Below are 22,255 nucleotides of genomic sequence, written 5' to 3'. Positions count from 1 at the left end.
TAAATAAATAAATAAATAAATAAATAAATAAAACTGTCTCATTAAGAACTAGCAGGAAATTCTGCTTCTTGCCATGGTGTGGTAACAGGGACCAACCTTACCCTTCTCCCTGAAACACCCAAACACAATTAAAACACATGAAACAATGGTGCTCAGATACTGGACAAAGTAAGCACAAAACAGTGGTCCCTGAAAGAAGGAAAACAAACCTGATGAGCCCTAAGATTGTCCCAGCTTATTGTGTGAAGAGTTTCCAGGCTGCAGTGCAGAGAGAGAGAACCCAAGCAGAGCATAGCAGTACCCCTGAGTTGACAGGACAGGACTGAGAATTCAAGGAAGCCAAGGTGCTAGAAATTTGTAGCGCAGAATACCAGAGAGGAGAGAGCTGCCTGGAGAGGAAAAGTCGTCTAGAAAGAAAGCTCCAGACATCTTCAGAGGGTCTGCCGTAAGTCTGCCATAAGTCTTTAGCTGAGTATTACTCAATGCATGTGTGTGTGTAAACTACCAGAGACTGGGACAAGAACTATCAGAAACAAATGGGCAGAATGATTCTCTGAACGTACACAGCACTGGAAATAATTTGGTTCCCACCAGAGCAGAAAAATCTCATGATACCTGGAGCATCAAGTTCAGTACTCAGAGATTATCTCAATCTTGAGAGACAAAATTAGCTCAAGACTAATTCAACTTTTAATAAGCCTCAAAAGGATTGGACTGTGTTTAAGTAACTTAACTGCATCCCAGGACAAAATTCAAGAATATTTAAAGGAATACAGAAATCTCAGCACACAGCAAGGTGAAATTCACAATGCCTCACATACAATAAAAAATTAGTAGGCATGCAAAGAAGCAGTAAAATATGACCCATAATGAGGATAAAAATCAATTAATAAGAAACAGACGCAGAAATAACAGCTATATAATTATGTTCTATATGTTCAAGAAGCTAGAGGAAAGAGACACAGGAGACACTGAAAAGACCCAAGTCAAATTTTTTATACTTGAAAACTGTAATGTCTGAGATTAAAAAAAAAAAATATATATATATATACACTGGATAGGATTAATGTAAGATTAGACATTATAAAAAAAGAGATTAGTGAATCTGAAGACAAAGCAACAGAAATTATCCCAAATGAAACACAGACAGAAAAAAATGAAACAGAGGGGAAAAATGAATAGAGTGTCAATGAACCTTGGGACAACGTCAGATGACCAAATATCTCTGTACCTGGAGTCCCCCCAGAACAAACTGGGGTGCGTGGTACAGGAAATATGTTTGAGGAAATAAAGACCGAAAGTTTTCCACATTTGGTGAACGCTACAAACCCTCAGATTCAAGAAGTCGACAAACCTCAAGCATGAGAAAGACCAAAGCCCGTTATAATCTACTTGCTTAAAACCAGCAATAAAGGGAAAATCTGAAAGTAAGCCAGAGGAAAAAAGACATTATATACCAAGGAACAAAGGTAGGAATGACAACAGATTTATCATTGGAAACAATGCAAACCAGAGGGCGAAGAACACTATCCTTAAAGAACTGTAAGAAAAAAAAACTATCATTCTAGAATTCCACAGTCAGAGAAAATATCTTTCAAAAATGAAAAATGAAATAAAGACTTTTTAGACATCTAGAAGCTGAAATGCTTTCTCCCCAGTAGATCTGCACTGTTAGAAATATTTCAGATAGAAGGCAAATGATAATCAGTGGAAATCTGGACCCACACCATGGAAAGGTAAGCACCGGAAATGGCAAATAGGTAAGTATAGCACACATAGCACATTTCCCCCATATTTGGAAAGCCTCTTTAAAAGATAATTGACTGTTATTTACACATATCTAAAAATAAAAGGTTGTCATGCTAAAATTAAATCAAGAGAAAGCTCGAGTGGGGGCGCCTGGGTGGCACAGCGGTTAAGCGTCTGCCTTCAGCTCAGGGCGTGATCCCGGCGTTATGGGATCGAGCCCCACATCAGGCTCTTCCGCTATGAGCCTGCTTCTTCCTCTCCCACTCCCCCTGCTTGTGTTCCCTCTCTCGCTGGCTGTCTCTATCTCTGTTGAATAAATAAATTAAAANAAAAAAAAAAAAAAGAGAAAGCTCGAGTGGCTATATTAACGTCAGAAAAGTAGATTTCAAAGAAGATATTACCAGGAATAAAGAGGGTCACACCATAATGAAAACAGGGTGATTCGTTAAGAGGACAAAAGCATCTAAAATGTTTAGGAATCTAAAAAAAAAGTTTCAAAATACCCGAAAGAAAACTTAAAGACCTGAAAGGAAAAAAAAATAATAAAAATAACAGGAAGGGGCGCCTGGGTGGCACAGCGGTTAAGCGTCTGCCTTCGGCTCAGGGCGTGATCCCGGCGTTACGGGATCGAGCCCCACATCAGGCTCCTCTGCTATGAGCCTGCTTCTTCCTCTCCCACTCCCCGCTTGTGTTCCCTCTCTCGCTGGCTGTCTCTATCTCTGTCAAAATAAATAAATAAAATCTTTAAAAAAAATAAAAAATAAAAAAATAAAAATAACAGGAAAATAGCAAAACATTCCTTTGGTTTTAAGTGTAGCTTAAAATACCATTTTGCTGGTTTAAATCACATTCCTAAACATATGCTAGTATTTTTCCAAGTCAATAATATACTCAATAAAAAGTCATTTCCTTGAGTTATGTTACCTTCTCATTAACTGCCAAATCAAGGCTAATGTTAGAGTGCGGTTTCCTTCATTGAGATCTTGTCCCCCGATGCCAACCAGGGAGAACTTAGCTTGATTCTTCCCCAACTCCACTGCATAGTTACAATTTTCAAGCTGTTAATGAGCAAGAAGGAAAACATTCTAAAGTCATCATCTCTATGATGAGAAATACCGGATAATAAAAATACAGACACAAAATGAAATAAATATTGTCAGACTCTATGATCTCTCAAGTCTTGCCTGGTTCTGCAATGCTAAGATTCTAAACTAGTCAAAGAATTTACATCTTTTTTTTTTTTTAATAGAACCCCTCACTTCCACCAAAACATATTCATAGTGTACTGTAAGTATAAAACCAAAATGAATTTATCATTATGAACACTGTCATGGCTATATCACACTCCAGAAATAGAGGGCCATGCTTAGTGACTGTCCATGATATTCCTAAAACAGCTGAATTCATGGAGATTGATTGTCATGGAAAATCTGGATTCTCCATCCTACATGCACATAATGGGCTGACATGTGGACAGTATTCCCGTAGCTACGCTTGGATCATTAACAGCCAAAGGGACAAGGATTGGTGAGAAATATGTGTGCCAACCCCATCGCTGCTTTTACAAAACAATGTGTTCCCACTGTGTGGACATTAGACAAACTATTTGTACAAGTCAAACTGTCAGTACAAAGCTCTAATTCTTTAGGAAATTAGAATAAGGATCCTGCTGGTGGAAAAGTGACCCTGTGGCTCTGCTTGTTCTAATTATCTTAATTAGAATTTTTACATCATAATGTTTAAAGACAACCAACATGGAATTATAAATAAGTAATCAACTGAAATAACGGACTCACTTTAATGAAACCATTCAGGCTTCTGATTGCTGTGCTATAATTTAATCCCTGTATAAACATTACTTAGATTCTAAGTTTGGCCTCCTAATAAAGTATTCACAGGGTGCATCTGCAGGCTTGTGACTTCACCTGCCTGTTGGGACATCTGGAGAGTCACTGTTTACCTTCTTCATGTTGCCCCCCAGTTTGGGGTATGGTGGTTTGTTTACTCTGTTCCAATCAACAGGGACTTTAATCTTTTCATAGAGCTGGAAGATGACCAGGGCATCTGATAAGTCACTGAACAAAAACAAACACAAAAGAATTCTCAGATAGCCACCATTTATTAAGGGCCTACCGTGGGCAGGCACTTCCTTATACATCAGCGCAAGGAACATTTGCAACAGCCCAAAAGAACTGGTATTAGTAGCTCCATCTTTAGAGGTAAAGAAACTCTGACTCAGAGAAATTGAAGAAACTTACGCAAGTTCTCTCCCAGGTGTGACGACCTATGCCCCTGGAGCAGGACCATGTTGCCTCCAGGAAAAGAAATATGGTTCTAACAAATGGCATAGGAGACACGTCACCATAAACTCAACATTTTTTTGTTTGGCCTGCTTAGGAGCAGATCATAGGCTTACAACGTGTAGTAAATCTGTCCTTTTGCTGGGTTATGATTTTGTACTGAACACACAGCAAGGATGGTGTACGGAAGGAAGTTTCCCAGCTGAAGAGCCAACACCTGCAGCTCCATTTGGCACGAGCCCCCTTCTCGTCAAGGTGCACGCATTTGTGAAGAGAATTGCACACCATACAGATATTTGAAATCCTGGGGATCTTCCAAGGTCTCAGTGTCTCCCATTAAAAATGAGTCCCCACATGTTCTTACCTGTACAAGTGATTGACTCGAGGGTTAACGCCCAAGGAATTCATCCAGTTCCTAAATGTCCGCTCTTCTCTCGTCTCACCTAAATTAATGAAGACCCGTTATCTTTCAGGCCCCTAGAAAATATGCCTTTTTTATGATCAAAGTTTAACTACAGAGGCTATAATAAAAATTGAACCTAGAATGAAAAAGCTTAATTCAATAAACCTTAATGGATTTGGATGATTGTTATTCTGTGTTCGTTTTTTCTTTTCCAATTCAGCGAGTGTTTCTATGCCAGTGTTTCTATTAGTAGGACACAAGCTCCTGTGTGGGGAAGCAGTTCAGCATCGGCCCCCAAAAGCTTACATTCTTTCAGGAAAAGCAAGACTCTCAGGCATCTAAGTAAGATCATGCCAGCCCCAGGGCTAACATATGAGGTAAACATATTTGCTAGTTGAGTTGACATAGGAGAGAGAACAGTTTGGGAGGGAGTAGAGTTTGAGCTTCACCTTATAGGGCTAGAAAAACGTGGACCGGAAGGAAGAAAGAGAGAGGACTCGAGGGAACAGGAAGTGGTGGGAAGAGGAGACAGCATACACAGGGGCATAAAGGGAGCGACAGGCAAGGTCTGTATTAAAACCACTGGGAACTCATTTTTCAGGGATCTGTGTGATACGCGGAGATAAGGCCGCTTGGTGGCTGGAACCAAAATTGGGGCTCTCTGAATGCCAGCCACCAGATTTGGGTTGATATGTTAGACAATGCCGGTCATTATAGGTTCTTTTTTTATTACGACAATAAATTCTTGAGGAAGGCAGAGATATAATGAAGGTGATAGTGTGATGTGCCTGGCAGCCGTGTGTAAAACTACTGAAAGGCAATAATTTAAATTAAACACGCAGAGGGGATGGTGTGTGACACCCGCGCATGGGCACGTTCAAATGCTTGATAAATGGAGGAACAGGCCCCTAAGACCTACTGAAATGGTTGGTGTATGATTTAATAAGAGTCCACAAAGCAGGAAGGAAAAAATCACAATCTAAAAGCTGTTCTGCAGGAAGAATTATTAGTATTTACTAATTCAGGAGATCTAGGGGTGAAGAAGAGGAGGAAAATATCAAAGTGGGACCCAGGGTTTTGGTGACTGAAGAAAAAAAAAAGTGGTATGATTAATGAAAATGGAGAGTTTCTAAAGGAGATGAGTGGGAGGGGGAAGGGCGGAAAGGCACCGCAGGGAGGAGAAATGATCAATTCTGTTTTGCATATGCTGAATTTTAAGTGATAGCAAAGGAACCTAATGGGGATGTTCTAGAGGCAGCTGCAAGTGGGTGATTAGAGGGGTTGATGTATATACTTGGTTGTCAACAAAATGCCTGGACCCCTGGCCACAATTTATCAAATGATACAAATGTAGCCCTGTTGGAATACGGATTGAGTTTTGCACTTCCAGTTCGGGTAAAGCATTGCAGGGAGAAAAAAAAGATCAATCAATACTTTAAATCTGGATTTCCTTTCTTTAGCGATATTCATTTAATATTAATTTTGTCTTGATTTCTTTTGTCTCAACATTGAAACTAATTCATGATGGAAAAAAAGAAGGACCTGATGATAGTTACACGCTTTTCATCCAATGTTAGGGCTCTAACTCCAAATACAACTTAACTCTGCCCCGCCCCACCTCCCAAATCCAAATCCAAGAAACAACCCAAAACCTCACTAAGCACCTTTTAGCATGAAGTTAAATATTTTTAGATGATGAGTGGCCGCAATCTCTTGCACGAGGAATTAACACTCAGTCCATTAGGTACATAAATTAGGTTTTTGGAACTCGGGGTTTATTTCTCCTGATAATTAAATGCACTTCTTCCCTAAAACATTTAATTCTGATAATGGATGAAGCTTATGTATAATGGATGTGATATAATGGTATTTGATTATTCCTGCTTGGCTGTAATTGACTTGATTAATCTATTTATTCTCTTTGTTATATAACAGAGAATTGATGACCTGTTTGCAAATCTTCTCCAACATGTAAGGGGTTTATATTTGCTTAGCAGGTCATTTCAGACTGCCCTTGAATTAGAATGGTGAATGCTTTTCCGAAGCTCTAAGCAACAGGTTTCCAGTTACCTTCAAGAGCCCCCCAGTCGATGTCCTGGTTCTCTGGTTTGTGCAGGGCAGGGTATCTGTTAAAGAGGTTGGCAATGAAAGCCAAGTTCAACTTGGGGTTCCCTCGGACAACGTCAGTGGCTGTGACAAACTGTCGGCAGCCCAGCCTCTCTGCCTGCTGCAACATGCATTCTGCCCTCTGGATGTCGTCCCTCTCCTGCAAGGAAAAAGGACACGTCAAGGTTGGGTCAAGGCTGTCCATGCAGAAAGGAGGCAGGCGTAACATGAATAAGAAATGGGAATCTTACTGCCACCCTCAGTGTTCAACCTCAGATTGCCACTTAATCTTAACATGATTACTTATATTTGCCTGAACTGAAATTAGCAAGTAAAAGGTATCTCAGAAATAGAGAAACGGAGTCTCTCATCTCTATACAGACCCATGTCAGATGAATGCTTGGGGGTCCTCTTCTTAAAAAGAGTCAGTAGATTCTATAATCTGATCATTTACGTTGATCTTAATTATTTTCAACGATGAAGCTTCTTTTTTATTATTTGCTTACACAGACTCTGTGAGATTTCATCTACCAAAAGGGTTCGTTTGTTGTCATAAATAATACTCCTATTGTCAGCTCCTCGAAGACATTTACACCTGTCCGTAAGAACTTCTGATTCCTATAGCCGCCTTCCCCACACGAAGTTGGTGTGCGTGTGACTCAGACACAATGAATGTGATCAGGCAGTTGAGCTACATACTGTCATTGATGAATCCATAGCAACTTGGCTTTTGCAGACTTCAGATTGAGGGCTTGATACGTTAAAAGTCTATTCAAACAGTTCTAGAGAATCTCCAGTCATTTTTAAGTAGACTCTTATCAGAACATAAAGTTTTTTTGAAATGTGGTCCACCATTCTTAAAACTCTTTCGAGTCTATGAATCCACCAATTTTCAGAAAACAGAATTTTTAAAGTATTTATTAATATAATGCTTTACTAGAAGACACTGCACATTACACAGTTCGTGAACTTGTCATTCGGGAATGAGTTGACTTTAATATTAACTCACGGGCTTTAGCTCTAAGGATATCAAATGAGGCACAAGAATGGATAAGGCAACCTTTCAAGGTTAGTATTAACGTGTTGGCAAAACCAGTTTTAACATCCAGACCCATGTTGTGCTGTTTTTAAGAACTCTCAAACCGGGGACTTCTAAGAACTCACACAATCCCACCCAGTTCTTCCTTCCTATTACTCCCCAATGATGTAGTGAGGTAAGGTTGGGGCTGGGTGAATGTTGGAGCCATGCTGGATTTAAATCCTTTCTACTATGACATGTACTGGCTCTGTGGTCATGAGATGCTTACTAGCCTCTCTGACCTTCAGCTTTCTCAACCATCAAATAGTTATTTATTAACACTTAGCTTAGTGATGTTTACAAGGGTTAGAGGCCGTGTATGCAATGTGCCTGGCATAGTACCTTGCACATAGTACCAGCAGGTGGGGTGTTGTCTCCTTATTACTACCAGAGGAAAAGGACCCCAGCCTTGGATCAAATAACTTCCAATAATCTCTCCTATTAAGTAACCCATCTGAGACTCAGTATTTCATTGATAAATTGAGAATTTATTTATTTGTATAAATATCCCACTGATCTCTAGAAATAATACTCAGTCACCTAAAAATAACATAATAATACCTCTTGGTGTCCTTGAGTCTCGTAAATGATGAGACACACAGATGTGCCTAACATGGTGTGTGGCATTTGACTGGCATTAGTTTCTTTCTTTCCTTAATGTCTATTTTCAGATGCAATTTCCCACGATTATCATCCAAAACCATTAACGATTGTTAACAATTTTAGCAGGGCTTTAAGCAGAGATATGCACCCATGGAACTCCAGAATCAGGGTCATGCGGGGCCGTGGAACTGCCAACACAAAGGCAGCATCACGTTCTCTAAACACAACTTGGGACATGGCCTTACCCTTAGTCCTGACATGTCAATGACAACAGCAGGAATACCTTCTTCATCTCCTTTTGGAGCCACCTGTTCAAGCAGGTGGTAATAAGCTTTTGAGTCCTGCAAGGAATTAAGAAATTACAATTTCAAAACAGCACAGCTAATTACATACTTAGCACGACAATAATTTCCCAAAAGCAAACATATTATATTTCTTATCTGACTGTCATTCAAGAATGCAACTTAATTAACAAAGCTGGAAGCATTCACTAATTTGAATTTTCTATTTCTGTTTACATATTATACTGGACTTTCTTTTTTTAAAGGAGTATAACAAATATAGGATACACACAAAAGCAACCCAAAGAAGCAAATGCTATTCTGTTGTTCTCAGGGGAGAAAAAGAAATCACTTGTAGGCATTAAATTGTATACAGGAAAATACATATACCTTTATATTGCTGTAGAAGTCAGTCAGCTAAGATTTAATTTAAAAAAAAGTGACAGAAAAAGGAAGCAGAAGTTTAAGGCAGAGTTTAAATACATTTAAACGGACAATCAGCAAAAGAAAATAAGGATTTCCAAGACAGAAGGTTGAAGCATTAACAAGCAATCTCTATGTAACAGGAGATACTAAGATGACAAGCTCATTTAATGTTTATCAAGAAGCTGGAAAAAATGTTTAAATTTAGTAATAGCAGATTGAATACAGATATTGAATTCTCATGTTTTCCTAGATTTACAAATATGTTTATTGATGAAAAGAATTCACAGAATCCTCGTCTTAAAATTATAAATTTGTGCTCATTCAATAAAAGCGTACAGATATTCCGGTAATTTATTTAAATTATTTAAAAGCCTCTTAATTTCTCTTTACGACTGAAAAAATCAGCTGTTGTTCTTTTTGTTTTTAAAACTGGATGGGGCCTGGGAACAGCAAGGTATGCTCCCCACTTGCGACATTAGAGACATTAAAACAAGAGAAAGCCCGCGACTGATGTTGCACCTGGGGAAACTGATTTTCACCTCTCCCTTCCACCCTCCCCTTCTCTTACTTTTCACCATAGCTATTTTGAAGTCAGTGAAAGTTCTGTGCAGGTGTTGGGCACAAATCAAATCTGCCTACCACATGTTACATCTGCTTAGCTCTGCTAAGTCTCCTCTCATTTTATCTGACCCTAATAAACCTTTCTCACTCGCTCCAGGGCGGGTGTTCTCCCCATGTTTGCTGACTTTGTGTGATTTGAGGGCACTTCCCAAAGCTGCCAGATGCTCAGACATCCGTCACAGCACTGACCTTGGGCAGGATGCAGCTGTCCCCTGGTGACAGACACCACCCCTGTCTATGCTCAGCTTGCCAGCCACTATGGTTATTATTCTAAAGAACACAGCTTTTTAGTGATGAGAAATTCAGATAAATTTATGGCTCAGATGAAGAAGCCCCATTCTGGCTGAAAAGCTTGAAAATTTTGGCTGAACAGGTACAGAGCTTAACTGTTGAGCACCAAGGAAGATAATGAGACTGTCCAGCTCCTGTTAAATCCTCATTTGGTTGGTGGTGCTACGCCATCAATAACCAGTGAAAGTGGTACAGTTAAAAAAATGCATTTGGCATCATTAACTTAGGTGCTAAGGAATGGGAGACTTCCCATCTAGAAGCTTCCGTCTAACTAGCACCATGCCTGGCAGCCATTGAGTCCATAGCAGGGGGAAGCTGTCACTCAAAGGAATATAAGCCTGGGTGACTCTTGGTGAGTCTTGTGACCTTTCCTCTGACTCTCTTTGGAGAAGATTTCTTTTTAACTTTCGAGAAAGTGGAGACTGAAAAGATTTTCTCATGCCGCATCCCAGTGTCTCACACGGCTCCTTAAGCTCCTTCTGCCTTGGCCCAACTGTCCTTAGTGCCAACAGCTGCCTTTCACCTTGACATGGAAGTTTTCACCAACTGGAAAACCACAGGGCATGCTTCCCTCAGCCTTTCCCCCCTTTGGATCTCTGCTGTAGTGCCTGCCCTTCTACCTGCCCTGGGGGACATTCTCATTGCAGGTGGTTTCCCGAGAATCATTCTCTTTTAAAAACCACTCTGGCTTCTACAAGTGAAAACCTTCGAAGAAAGTCACCGGTTGTTTTAGGGAGGCCGTATGTACACGCCCCAGTACAGGGACCTTGGAGGCTGACTGCTGGGTTTGAATCCTGACCCCGTTCCCCAGCTACGTGAACCTGAGCAGATTACTTAATTCTCTTCCACTTCAGTTTCCTTACCTGTAAAATGAGAAAATCATAATCTTTATCTCAAAGGTTTATTGTGAGGATTAAATGAGCCAATACACATAGAAAGCAGGTAGAACCGTGCCTGGTATGCAGTAGACCCCATGTTTGGTATTCTTAGATTCATTAAGAGGAATCCTCACTTAATTTTTTTAAAGGATTCCCATCTGATGCTCCCATCAGATGCTCCCTGATTTTTGATAAAACCGGAAGGACACCACAGTCCTACACATTCTCTCTTCCTTGAAAAGCAATCTGACCTCTTGCCCTTCCTCCCTCTACTTGCTGTCGCCAGTAACTCCAGGGGAGGCCCACCTCCCTTTGATGCTGCGGTGCCTAGGACTTTGGACAGATCTGCATGGGGCCCAGAGCCAGAGCTGCACGGGGACCCGTGAGAGGAGCAAGCGGCTCCCACAGCACCAGCTGCCGTCGAACGAACTCTAGAGCTTCTGAAGTGACATAGCCAAGGCTTTGTCTTTTCTCCATGAATGCCCCAATTCCCCTTCTCTGCTGTGGCGAGCTGTGTTCAGATGGCACTCCTCCTACCTTAATGTCAGTACTGAAGTTGCTGATTTTGTTGCAGCCTGAGTTCTCCAGGTGGTAATTAGCCCACCTCAGCAGGAGCTCCTCGGGGGAGAGTTTCATCAAGTCCTCCAGACTCTCCCCTTCTCTCAAGAGAGCAATCAGAGCTGAAGAAGGACAAAAGCCGAAGAAAAATAAATACAGGGGATATTTGAAGGGATTAGTTAGAACTTCAATTGAGCTCTGCTGGAAAGCTGACATAGAATGTTATTTCTCTGGGGTAACGGTACTCATAGCCCTTCCCATGGAATAAACACTTTATCATCATTCCCTAAAAAGAAAGGTATTGAGAGCTTATCTATTATCCTCATTTTTCAGGTGGGGAAGACAAGTCACCAGCGAATCTCAGTGCTATGCCTAAGAATACCGATAACCAAGATGAGTAGGCTCGGAATGCTCTGTGGGCTGTGTCAGACCACATTTCACCATATGACAACAGTTCTGCTTTTAAGAGGTCAATTTTGTAATAATGACAATTGTCTCCTTGTCTATTCCCCATAGGTGTTTTATATTTCAAATGCTTACTTGCATAATTACAGCATCTCAAAAAGCGTAATCAACTCTTTCCCCTATTTTTCCCAGCTGAATAAAAATGTTTTGCTCAGCTAGAAGGTTTAAATTTAGTTGAGGTCATAATTTGTAAATCGATATTCTTTCTCGTGGGTTCTAAGATTCCTATTTGCTTTTTCTCCTCTATATTATGTTTAATATCCATATTTGGTTTAAAAATGGCAACCCAGGGTTCTTCGCTGGCTATTGTGATTTGGAGACATAAATTAAAAAGTATATATAACTAAAGATTAGAATTTGGCTACAGATTTCATATTGCTGGGCTCTGTCCTGGAAAGCTAAAAGGTAACCCCGGTTTTTTGTTTTGTTTTTTTGTATGATTCTTATCACGATCCACTCCTTTTGTCTAAACAATGGGGCTGTAATTGTTTAAATGCAGATAGGATGCAGAGAGCAGACAGGATAAGAATGACAGCTACAATATTTAGTTGCAAACTTTGAAACCCTACATGTAATCTTCCATAGTCTTGGTAAGAAATAGATCAACTTTCTTCTAACCTGGTGCTATCACTTCAGTATATGGATGTGAACCGCTTCATCAAATACAAGTTAAAATTTGTTACAAAGCATCTAGAGGCAAAGTGAACCCAGAAAAGCTCTTGAGGTTGGATCCCAGACAGCTAGACTTGAGCTGTAGGTTCCAAACAGGCATTATTATTAGTCTGTGGTCTTAAAAAGCTTTTGCTCTGTCATTTAAAAAAGTCTGGTCAGTGTGGATAGAAACTGTTACATTAATGCAATGGATTCGATGTAACTATAGTTTTCAAAAATTAAGGATTTTGAGCTTGACTATTACTGACGTCTTCCCCCCACAGCCCCCAACACATGCATTAACAGAAAGCCATGCCACTAATAACACTTGTGGCTTTGCTCAGACCTTCATTTCTACTGAGTTCGATGTCAGCAAACAATCCAATCTTGATGACTTGCCACAAAAGTCCCAGGACCAGGTAAGGCTTCCCCTCCTTTAAGTCCTCTGCCCCGATGTTAACCACATGGCATCCAATGGCTGAGGCAGAATTCAGAGCCAGGTTCAAATTCTCCTGAGGGAGAAAAAGTGTACACATGTTGTTTTTGACTTTGCAGATGTCAACTAATGATTCCGGGATGACAACACTGCTTTGCTTCTGGAAAGTTCACAGGTCTAGAGGCGTGGTCTTCACTAAACTTTAACATTGAGAGAAAGCAGTGAGTAACAACTGAAAGAAAAAATCTGGTAACCCAGATACTGGGCTTATGCAGTGACTGGTCAATCAAACCGGCACCCTGAGCCGAGAGCCCATCTTGGCCTGGATGAAACTAATGAGTCTTACAGTTTTCCACTTTGCCCTGTGATGGAGCCCACACAAACATCCCCATCAGCCAGACATAAAGGGGTACCTTTGAGGGTAGTCATTGTCTTGTCATTGGCTCTCATTAACCGCACAATCGTTGATGTAAATCAAAGTCATAAAAAAAGAGTAACAAACAGCTTTTTGACTTTCAGATTGGGTATTAAGAGAATGAAAAAGACACAAATCAAATTCATAGAAAAGATAGAGTGGTTTTTACTGAGAAAATTTATTGAGTATCCATAATGTCTTACGTATACACACACCTATGCACACACAAACAGGCACACACATATATAGACTACATGTTCTTATAACTAACAACAAGGTATATAATGTGTATACAACTCACACACAGTTGGAATAGAATCAATGCCATTTTCAGTCTAGAATCTATATACTGTTCTTGGGCCCACAAAGGAGAAGATACCAGAGGCAGCAATGTAAAGAAGTTGTTTTTAGGGCACAGGCCACCAGTGAACTGGAAAGGGGACTATCAGAAAAGTGGGTTTTTGCCCTAGTGGAAAGCTCAAATGATGAACGAAAAATATCATTTCTATTTATGGCCAATCTTAAAATACAACAGCAAGATTAAATTTAACATTAAGTGCATTCATACAGGTTTAATCACTGTTCCCATGCTGGTTACCAATTCCCTTTTAAAAGTACACAGCACTGCTTACGATCAAACAGCATACTATATTGTTCATGATTTAAGGAGTGAGACATGCTTTCTGAGCAAGAGAATTACAATAGTGTTGAAACACTGGAACGTAACACAGAAATACAGCTTACTTACTCCTGGTTACTGTTCCAGTTAATCAACAAATTAAGGCAAAAAACCAAGTTATATTTATCACACTGGCGGCTGTGGCCAACCCACCGTGAGGCTGCCAGGGAACTTCCCGTTTGTAGCCCCCTCACTTCTTAGAAAGGCTTATCTTTTCAGCTAACATGCTGTGGGTGGATTTGGCATCAGCTCAAAGATAAACTGCTAGGGAAAATGGAGTTAAAACTCCAGCCAATGTGAATTTTATTCATAAATGGCCAAAACAAACAAAGAATGCCCTCCAACTACTAACACCCCACCAACATTCCCCCTCCCAGTTCCCCTGTCATATTAATAAAAGATAAAACAAAACTGTCTCCCTCTGTCCCCACAAGTCATGACGAACCACTGACCGCAGTGCAGAGTTTGGGAATCATGCCTGAGCACCTGGAAAAGGCTGGCTCTGCCTTTCCAGGGCTCATTCATTCCAAGCACAATCTTACAGTTTGGTAACAGAGAGAAGACATACCTGAATGGTGAAGGGGGTGAGTTTCTTTTTGTTGATTGTCCTTTCATCAATTGTGTCTGGTACTGATAGGTTGATCATTTTACTGAAAAAAGAAACAATTAAATTAAAGAAAGCTGCCTTCAGAAAAACAGAGTCCAGTGACACTGAATTTAAATTCTAGCAATACCAGCAGCAAATAAGACAACAATATAATCTGTGTGATTCAGTGTTTCGATATAAAATCAGTTATGCAGCTCTGATTAGATTCAAACTCTCTATGGGAAAGGCTAATGTTGAAATCACACTAATATATTGAGGCAGGAAATAAAGACCCCACTTTATTCATGTGTTTCAGCAGCTGCAAAATCACCCTGGTGTCCTTAGCATATTAGGAAATTCTGGGTAGAAAGCCAAGGCAAGTCCTCCATAAGTACTTTACTTTCTCAGCTGGGAAAATTGTATATAAGTGACTATCTATACACTATAAAAATGACTACCTGTACACTTCTGAGCTTATATAATGTCTAAATTTCCGACACCTGGTGGAACTCTATACTTTTAATCAAGTTAAAATGTTTTATATCCTGCTGTAGTCACTGTTGCATCAGTACTTGAGAAATTTCACCCATTAAGTGTCTAATACATTGATCAGATGTCTAAAGTAGGCAATTATTATTCATGAAAAACTGCTTTTACTCATTTAAGTTTAACCTCCAATGGGGCATAAAAAATAAATTTCCTTAGGTCACCTCCAACTTATTTACAGAAAGGAAGTTGAAAAGCAAATCCAAAGAAACAACAAATTCAAACAATAGTAAACTTGACTGTGGCTCTTTGTTTTTAATGAGAAATCAGCATTAACCTTTTATACGAACAATGTTTAAGCAACTACCTTTTTTGTGGTGTTCTTTAAAGATGTATTTCCATAGCTTTGTCGTGTGTGTGTGTGTGTGCGTGTGTGTGTGTGTACACATATATAAACAAAAGACACTTTATTGCTATTCAGGCAAAACAAACTCCTAAATCATTATTTGAAAAATCTGAAACTGTTGGTGAACTAGAAGCTGTAGGAAATGGCGTGAGGGAGGGATGACTTTAGAAAGCAGAAGGTGACCTTGCTCTTGAAAAGCTTATGGTGCGATTATAGAGACAAAACATAAGGATATGAAAAGTTACCTAACAGCCCAAAAGAAGAGCATTATAATGGCTCCCAAGGTACTACAGATACGTGCTTTGGGAATCCATGGAAGGGAGAGACCCCTGGGGGACTGGAATAGACCAGAAACTGTTCGGGTAAATGGATTTCTACAGGAGGAGAAGATGCGGAAGGGAAGGGTATTCTTAAGAAGAAAAATAAAAGGCAAGGCCATAGTTGCAGTTATGAGCAGGACGTGTATGGGGAGGGGTAATATGGTTGCTGATGCATTCAGTTATTCACACAGCCATTCACTCAGTATCCTGGGTGGGTACCTGAGTCATGCGGGTCCTTGGGAGGTAAAACTAGAAGGAGATTGAGAGAAGATGATGGAGTGCATTGGATGCCAACCGAAGGAACTAGCACTTGATCCTGAGGCTACATTTATTTATTTATTTATTTATTTATTTATTTATTTATTATTTGGCAGTTGAAAGTTTTGGTTTTTTTTTAAGATTCTATTTATTTATTTGACAGAGAGAGAGACAGCCAGCGAGAGAGGGAACACAAGCAGGGGGAGAGGGAGAGGAAGAAGCAGGCTCATAGCGGAGGAGCCTGATGTGGGGCTCGATCCCATAACGCCAGAATCACGCCCTGAGCCAAAGGCAGATGCTCAACCGCCGTGCCACCCAGGCGCCCCATGGCAGTTGAAAGTTTTTAAAATGAAATCTCAGGGTGAACTCTAATAAAAAAGAAAATACCGAAAGCAGAATTGTTCTGCTCAGAGCAGGAAAGAAGGGGTTCTAAGTCTTGTTCACCCACCCTTCCCTTCAACTCTTGTGCCCATCGGAGATTGAGCATTTCAAGCCTCTTCACAAATACCATGTCTGACAGTGATACCAGAAGCTGCTAAAGCCAGGGATTCAGAAGCATTTCAAAGACACCATCATGACCATCTGTGGATCGAGGTCTTCCGCAGACAGAAAACATTCCTCTTTTTCCAGGTGTCCTCAGCATTGGAAGTGCATGTTGTATGTACCACTCCAAGTCCCTTTGCTTAAGGACTTGTATTGGGTTTCTTTAATTATCATGCTGCTATTATCAATCTATCTATTCTCATGGTTGGTCATGTTCAGGTGAAGCCAGGTGGCATACATTCCAGAAATAATTGCTTTGGGCCTTATATTATTACATCTTTATCTGTATTTATTTGTGTCTATGCTGCACATCCCTCTCCTCCAACCAAACAATAACAGTTTTACATTTCTCATTATAAGTTGCTTTTGAAATTAGTTTGCTTTCCAAGGACCTGCCAAGTAAGAGTCCAGAAAGCATTTTGGGTCCAGCTGAGCACCAAAGGAAGTTGGCCTAGGATAAACACAATGAATTGTTGGTATTGCCGAAAATTCCAGGAAAAACCTTTGGAAACCGAGAAGGAAGTGTTATTTACCAAAGGACAATGCCATCCCCAACGGCACTGAAGAGATCATTTGTGTTTGGATTCATTGGAATAACATGCCGACAGTCAGGGTCATTCTCCAGGGCTTTGTTTATCCAGTTGACAAAGGCATACTTCTCTTCCTCTGCAAATAAAATTATAAAAATGACTTACTTGCAAAGTGAAAATCTGACATAAACAAAATTATACACATGGATCTCAGATTGTCATGCCCAGGAGAGACACTGAGATATTATCTGGTCCCCTATCCTATCATCTCACCTTTTTTTTTTTTTTAAAGATTTTATTTATTTATTTATTTGACAGAGATAGAGACAGCCCAGCGAGAGAGGGAACTCAGGCAGGGGAGTGGGAGAGGAAGAAGCAGGCTCATAGCAGAGGAGCCTGATGTGGGGCTCGATCCCAGAATGCCGGGATCACGCCCTGAGCCGAAGGCAGATGCTCAACCGCTGTGCCACCCAGGCGCCCCTGACCTTTTTTGACATTAAAAAGAATCTCTTGGATTCTTGGGGAATAGGCTGAGAATCTCTATTCACTCCAAGTCATAAAATATATGGCAGGCAGATTTAGATATTATATATATAATATATAATTTTATATTATAATCATATATACAATATATATTATACATAATATAATTATATATATTACATGTAAGTATCATATAACTACATATATATATAATGAAGATATATTTTATTTATATTTAGATATAATTTAAATACGAATGTGATCTAATGCTTATAGGATTAAACTCAGGCTACCTTAAGCCCAGTCAAATTAAATGTGGGATGATCACAGATAATTCCTATAGTATCTTTGAGTTTCTTTATACAATCATAATGAAATTGCTATGAAATAAAATCTTTTGTGATATAATCTTTCTTTTCTATCAGTAAAGCTGCGAGAAGTTGATTTTGGAAGTTTTAATAAAACCTCAAGTTATGCCTTACAGTCTAGCACTGTGTTTCCTAAATGCTTTTTTTTTTTAAGATTTTATTTATTTATTTGACAGAGATAGAGACAGCTAGCGAGAGAGGGAACACAAGCAGGGGGAGTGGGAGAGGAAGAAGCAGGCTCATGGCGGAGGAGCCTGACGTGGGGCTCGATCCCAGAACGCCGGGATCAGGCCCTGAGCCGAAGGCACACGCTTAACCGCTGTGCCACCCAGGTGCCCCAGCACTGTGTTTCCTAAATTGTGTGTCACTGGAAACAGTAGCATCCCTCAGAAGAATCTTGAGTCACAAAAGTTTCAGAAGCTTCAGTGCATGACAGTTTCATCCCTCAGAAGTTTCAGTGCATGACACATCACTGTCTTGAAGATTCATAAGGCATCTTTATATAATTTCTGTCTTCAAAAGTAAAAGGTTAAACATTGTCTTCACAATCACAGACTGTCCTTAACCATGAACTTATCTTTGAGATCAGCTAACGTTTTGAAGAACTCAGCTTGGAATTTGTTGGATCACCATCCTGTGAGGGTGTTGGATGGCAGCCTTCACAAGAAATATACAACTTCCTTCCAAATCAGTGAAAACACAATTTTTTTGATCAATCAGCAGGCATTGAGAAAAATCACGAAGTTTAGGAGATAGAAGCCTGAGTAGTTCATTTTATCCACAAGACTTACAAAGGAGTTCTGGCAGCCTTGATGTATTTTTTTAAATGCCATTGAGATTATTTGGTATTGGACTCTACCTAGAATTAGGATTGCTCCTCCTAATTTATGGCCCTGGAACTGACCCACCAACCACAGGACAACAGGCAGTAGTCAATAAACTTGTGTTGGCTTAGGTCTGAATAGCAGGTTTAGAATCTGTAACCCCGGAAGGCACAGATCCTTTCCATATGGCTCCCTTTCCCACTACCCCGCCAGTCTCCCCTCATGCCAGCACCCTCCCCACCTCCACTGTGCACCCACTGGGACAGCCTACCTGAATAGGAGTGCTGGGTGCCGACACTAGACTGCTCCGAAGTACCACCGATCGCACAGATCCCTTCCTTCTTGTTGATTGCCTTTCTAAAGGTCTTGGCAACCTCTGTGCTTTTTAGGCCGTGAAAAACCTGCCAAAATGTAATGTACCTTTAGAAATCCAATCTGTGATCAAGAAAACCACAAAGGGAAGAATATGTAATGTTGAAGCAAGGAGGGTGGGAATATATTTCTGGATATTTTTCAAATTAAAGTCCCAGGTTTCAAATGCATCTCCTTGCATTCTGCACCGTACTCACCTTGATAAACTCATCAAAGCTGATCCTCCCGTCCTGGTCTAGATCACCGGTAGCCATCAGGTTTTCTGTGATTTCTCTCACTCTGTACCCAGGCAGAGGCAAGCAAGCAGCCTTGAACAAGTCATTCAACTCATTGCAGCTGATGTACCCATTGCCATCGGTATCTGCAAGGCAAGTGACCACAGGAAGTCTCAGGGCAATTCAGGTAACAGAATGAAGAGGTGAGGGAAGGGGAGATGGGAGGGGAGTGTGCTGGAGAGGCAATCATTCAGGGGCCACAGCCCAACCCCACGCAAGAGCCATAATCTCATGAGCGGCCTGTTTCTATAAGAGATGGGCATTAGTGGCACTTCCAACATACATGAGTCATCATGTCACAACAGAGATTCTGGGAGAAGAATCTGAAGAGACTTATAGGAACAGATGGGAAAATAAATCACAGGCTTAGAGATACAAAGAAAAATTGCGGAACAGTAGAAAAACAAAGGAAACCAAAGAAAGCAGATAAAATAAAAATAGGAGAAAAGCAGCAGGTGTGAAAGGGTCCATTCCATGTTTTGATAGAGAAAGAAGTACTTTTCTTAAAGTAGAGCTTTCAAAATTAAGTTCCCCCAGCTCCTCTGGCCAATACCATTGTGTTCCTTTCACTTGCATTATTTTGCTTATGTTACCATTTCACCGAATCTGTCCTGAAGCTACTTGGTAAAGAGGAGAATTATCTGACTTGAGCTGTGGTCTACTCACCAACTTTGGCAAAAGCTTCTCTGAGCTCCATCATTTCTTCATCGGACACTGATCCTCTGGCCATTTTTATTGCTTCAGGCAATAGATCTGCAGAAGGAAAAGAACATAAGGAATGACTACTGTGTGTCTTAATTCTTAAAGTACCACATGAAGCAGCAATCTCCATTTATTAAATGAAGAAATATCCCTCTGCATCCCTCATGATTTATAACTATCTTCCCAATATGTAAGAAATCGCCTTATTCTTAACCTTCCATGCAGTAGTCTCCAATTGGCTCTCACCACTTTCTCCCTCCCTGTGTATACAGACTGTTCCTCACATGAGGAGGCAGAGCTGATTTCTCTCCCCTTGAATCTGGGCTAATCTTTCATCTGCTTTGACCACTGAGAAGGCAGCAGAAGCCATATCTGAGACTGGAAACTTCTGGCTCCTTCCTTTTGGAATGCCCATTCTTAGGATTTTCCCTCTTGGAAACCAAAAACCATGCTGTGAGACGTCCAAGCCACATGAAGAAGCCAGTGACTAGGTGCTTTGGTTAGCAGTCCCTGCTGGGCTCCCAGCTGACAGCCAGCATCAGCCGCCAGACACTGGAGTAGGCCACTTTAGATGTCCCAGCTGATTTGAGACCCTGGATGTCCACAGTCCCAGTCAAATCACACAGAGCCGGGAAACCACCCAGCTTTTCCCAGTCAACAAACAGAATCAAGAGATACGATAAAATGATTGTTGCTTTAAATCACTAAGTCTTGGAATAGTGTGTTACTGGTAATATACAACTATAACACTTAACTTTTACATAAATGTCTTTTTTAGCAATGATGTCATGTTCACATTGAAAATTAATATGTTTGGCCAAGCCAACAGATAACTTTTACAACTTCAAAGGGAGTTTTCAAAGTTCTCTAAATATTTAGAGAAGGAGGAAGGGAACCTGACCCTCTAATAATTCATATACGGGAATCTGAGGGACTTTGTAGGTGTTCTTGTTTCAGAAAGGCTAGTCTTGCTGAGAAACTTAATGTTGGCGCTGGAGTTACTTTCCTTTCCCTGTGCTTTACTGCTGCCCTCTAGTGGGTAGAAAAAAAATGAAACAGAAAACAGATTATAGTCTCCATGGCCCTAGCTAATTCACACCAGAATATTTCAAATTGGAGCTCCACTAAGGCTTACTGGATTTCCTGGTGGGGAAGGGATGAATGAGTAGGGTGGGAGTGTGGATGATGGGGTATTCTTACGTGTAATTATAATTTGAGCATTTTAGTGAAGTTATTGATTTTTAAAAATATATTTGTCGCAGGATATTGTTTGAAGTGAATTTCCTTTTCTGTATATTCACAGCATTCTCTAGTGCTGTGCTTGTCCTCAGTGGCAACCAACAACCACAGAAAAACAACAGTTTTAACACGGACACCTATAGCCCCAAAATGCCTTATGCTCAATTTTGCAAACCTACATCTATTATCCACCGAGTATTTTGTCATGTACATGTAACAGTGGCTTCAAACTTTGGTTCCCCCCCAAATTCTTTGTTAACAGAGGCTTAACATGTAGATAAAAGCGAACGAGTAAAAAGAAGAACTCTGAGATGTTCATTTGGGTTGAAAATCCCAAATGTCCCCCTGCCACTAGCCCCCTTCCTGTCACCTTATATACCTGTAGGAACTCAAGGGAGCATGATTTGAAAGTCATGGAATTAGATACTGTTGCTATTTCAATTCCTCTACAAATATGTTTTATTATCAATAAAAATGTTATTATTTACCTGATGTATCTAAAAAGTTTCACTGGGTTCTCTGAAGGAAGGTCAAACTGTGTAGAACTTAACCGTACAAACACCAGTTACACAGTGCAGTGACCCTTGGGGACAGGAAATGGCTAGCTGACTTTCTTGCCTTCTTCGCTCCCCTCATTGTCTTTTTTGTCCCTTATTCTGTCTCCCTCCTTTTTTTCTTTTTTCATTGTTTCCTTCCATCCATCCTTCCTTCCTTCCTTCCCACCCCCCCACCAATCCTTGTCCCAAGAACAATTTGAGTCAGGTTACACAACTACTTGCAAACCTAAGAATTAAATGAATAAAAGCATACAATTGTTTTTGTTTTTTTAAATAACTTTTTTTAAAGATTTTATTTATTTGAGAGAGAGAGAGTAAAAGAGAGAGAATGAGCAGGAGGGAGGGTAGAGGGAGAGGGAGAAGCAC

The 22,255-nt window shown here is 40.4% G+C and overlaps 1 protein-coding gene across 1 annotated transcript in view; it reads right to left on the bottom strand.

Annotated features, from left to right (window-relative positions):
* LCP1 (lymphocyte cytosolic protein 1) overlaps positions 1-22,255 on the bottom strand; it is a 52,703-nt gene that overhangs the window by 11,066 nt on the left and 19,382 nt on the right. The window contains exons 2-13 of the mRNA XM_011219397.3: positions 20,058-20,144; positions 19,314-19,477; positions 19,016-19,145; positions 17,073-17,205; positions 14,509-14,590; positions 12,757-12,922; positions 11,274-11,416; positions 8,485-8,580; positions 6,523-6,718; positions 4,414-4,492; positions 3,710-3,824; positions 2,674-2,807 (exon numbers count right to left, since the gene is read on the bottom strand). Of these exons, the coding sequence (XP_011217699.1) occupies positions 2,674-2,807; positions 3,710-3,824; positions 4,414-4,492; positions 6,523-6,718; positions 8,485-8,580; positions 11,274-11,416; positions 12,757-12,922; positions 14,509-14,590; positions 17,073-17,205; positions 19,016-19,145; positions 19,314-19,477; positions 20,058-20,121 (1,502 nt within the window). The 5' untranslated portion in view covers positions 20,122-20,144. The remainder of the gene's footprint in view (positions 1-2,673; positions 2,808-3,709; positions 3,825-4,413; positions 4,493-6,522; positions 6,719-8,484; positions 8,581-11,273; positions 11,417-12,756; positions 12,923-14,508; positions 14,591-17,072; positions 17,206-19,015; positions 19,146-19,313; positions 19,478-20,057; positions 20,145-22,255) is intronic.

The sequence above is a fragment of the Ailuropoda melanoleuca genome, chromosome 7, assembly GCF_002007445.2.
Source record: "Ailuropoda melanoleuca isolate Jingjing chromosome 7, ASM200744v2, whole genome shotgun sequence".
Classification (NCBI taxonomy): Eukaryota; Metazoa; Chordata; class Mammalia; order Carnivora; family Ursidae; genus Ailuropoda; species Ailuropoda melanoleuca.
The sequence above is the reverse complement of the archived record's forward strand: the minus strand, read 5'-3'. Positions and strand labels throughout refer to the sequence as shown.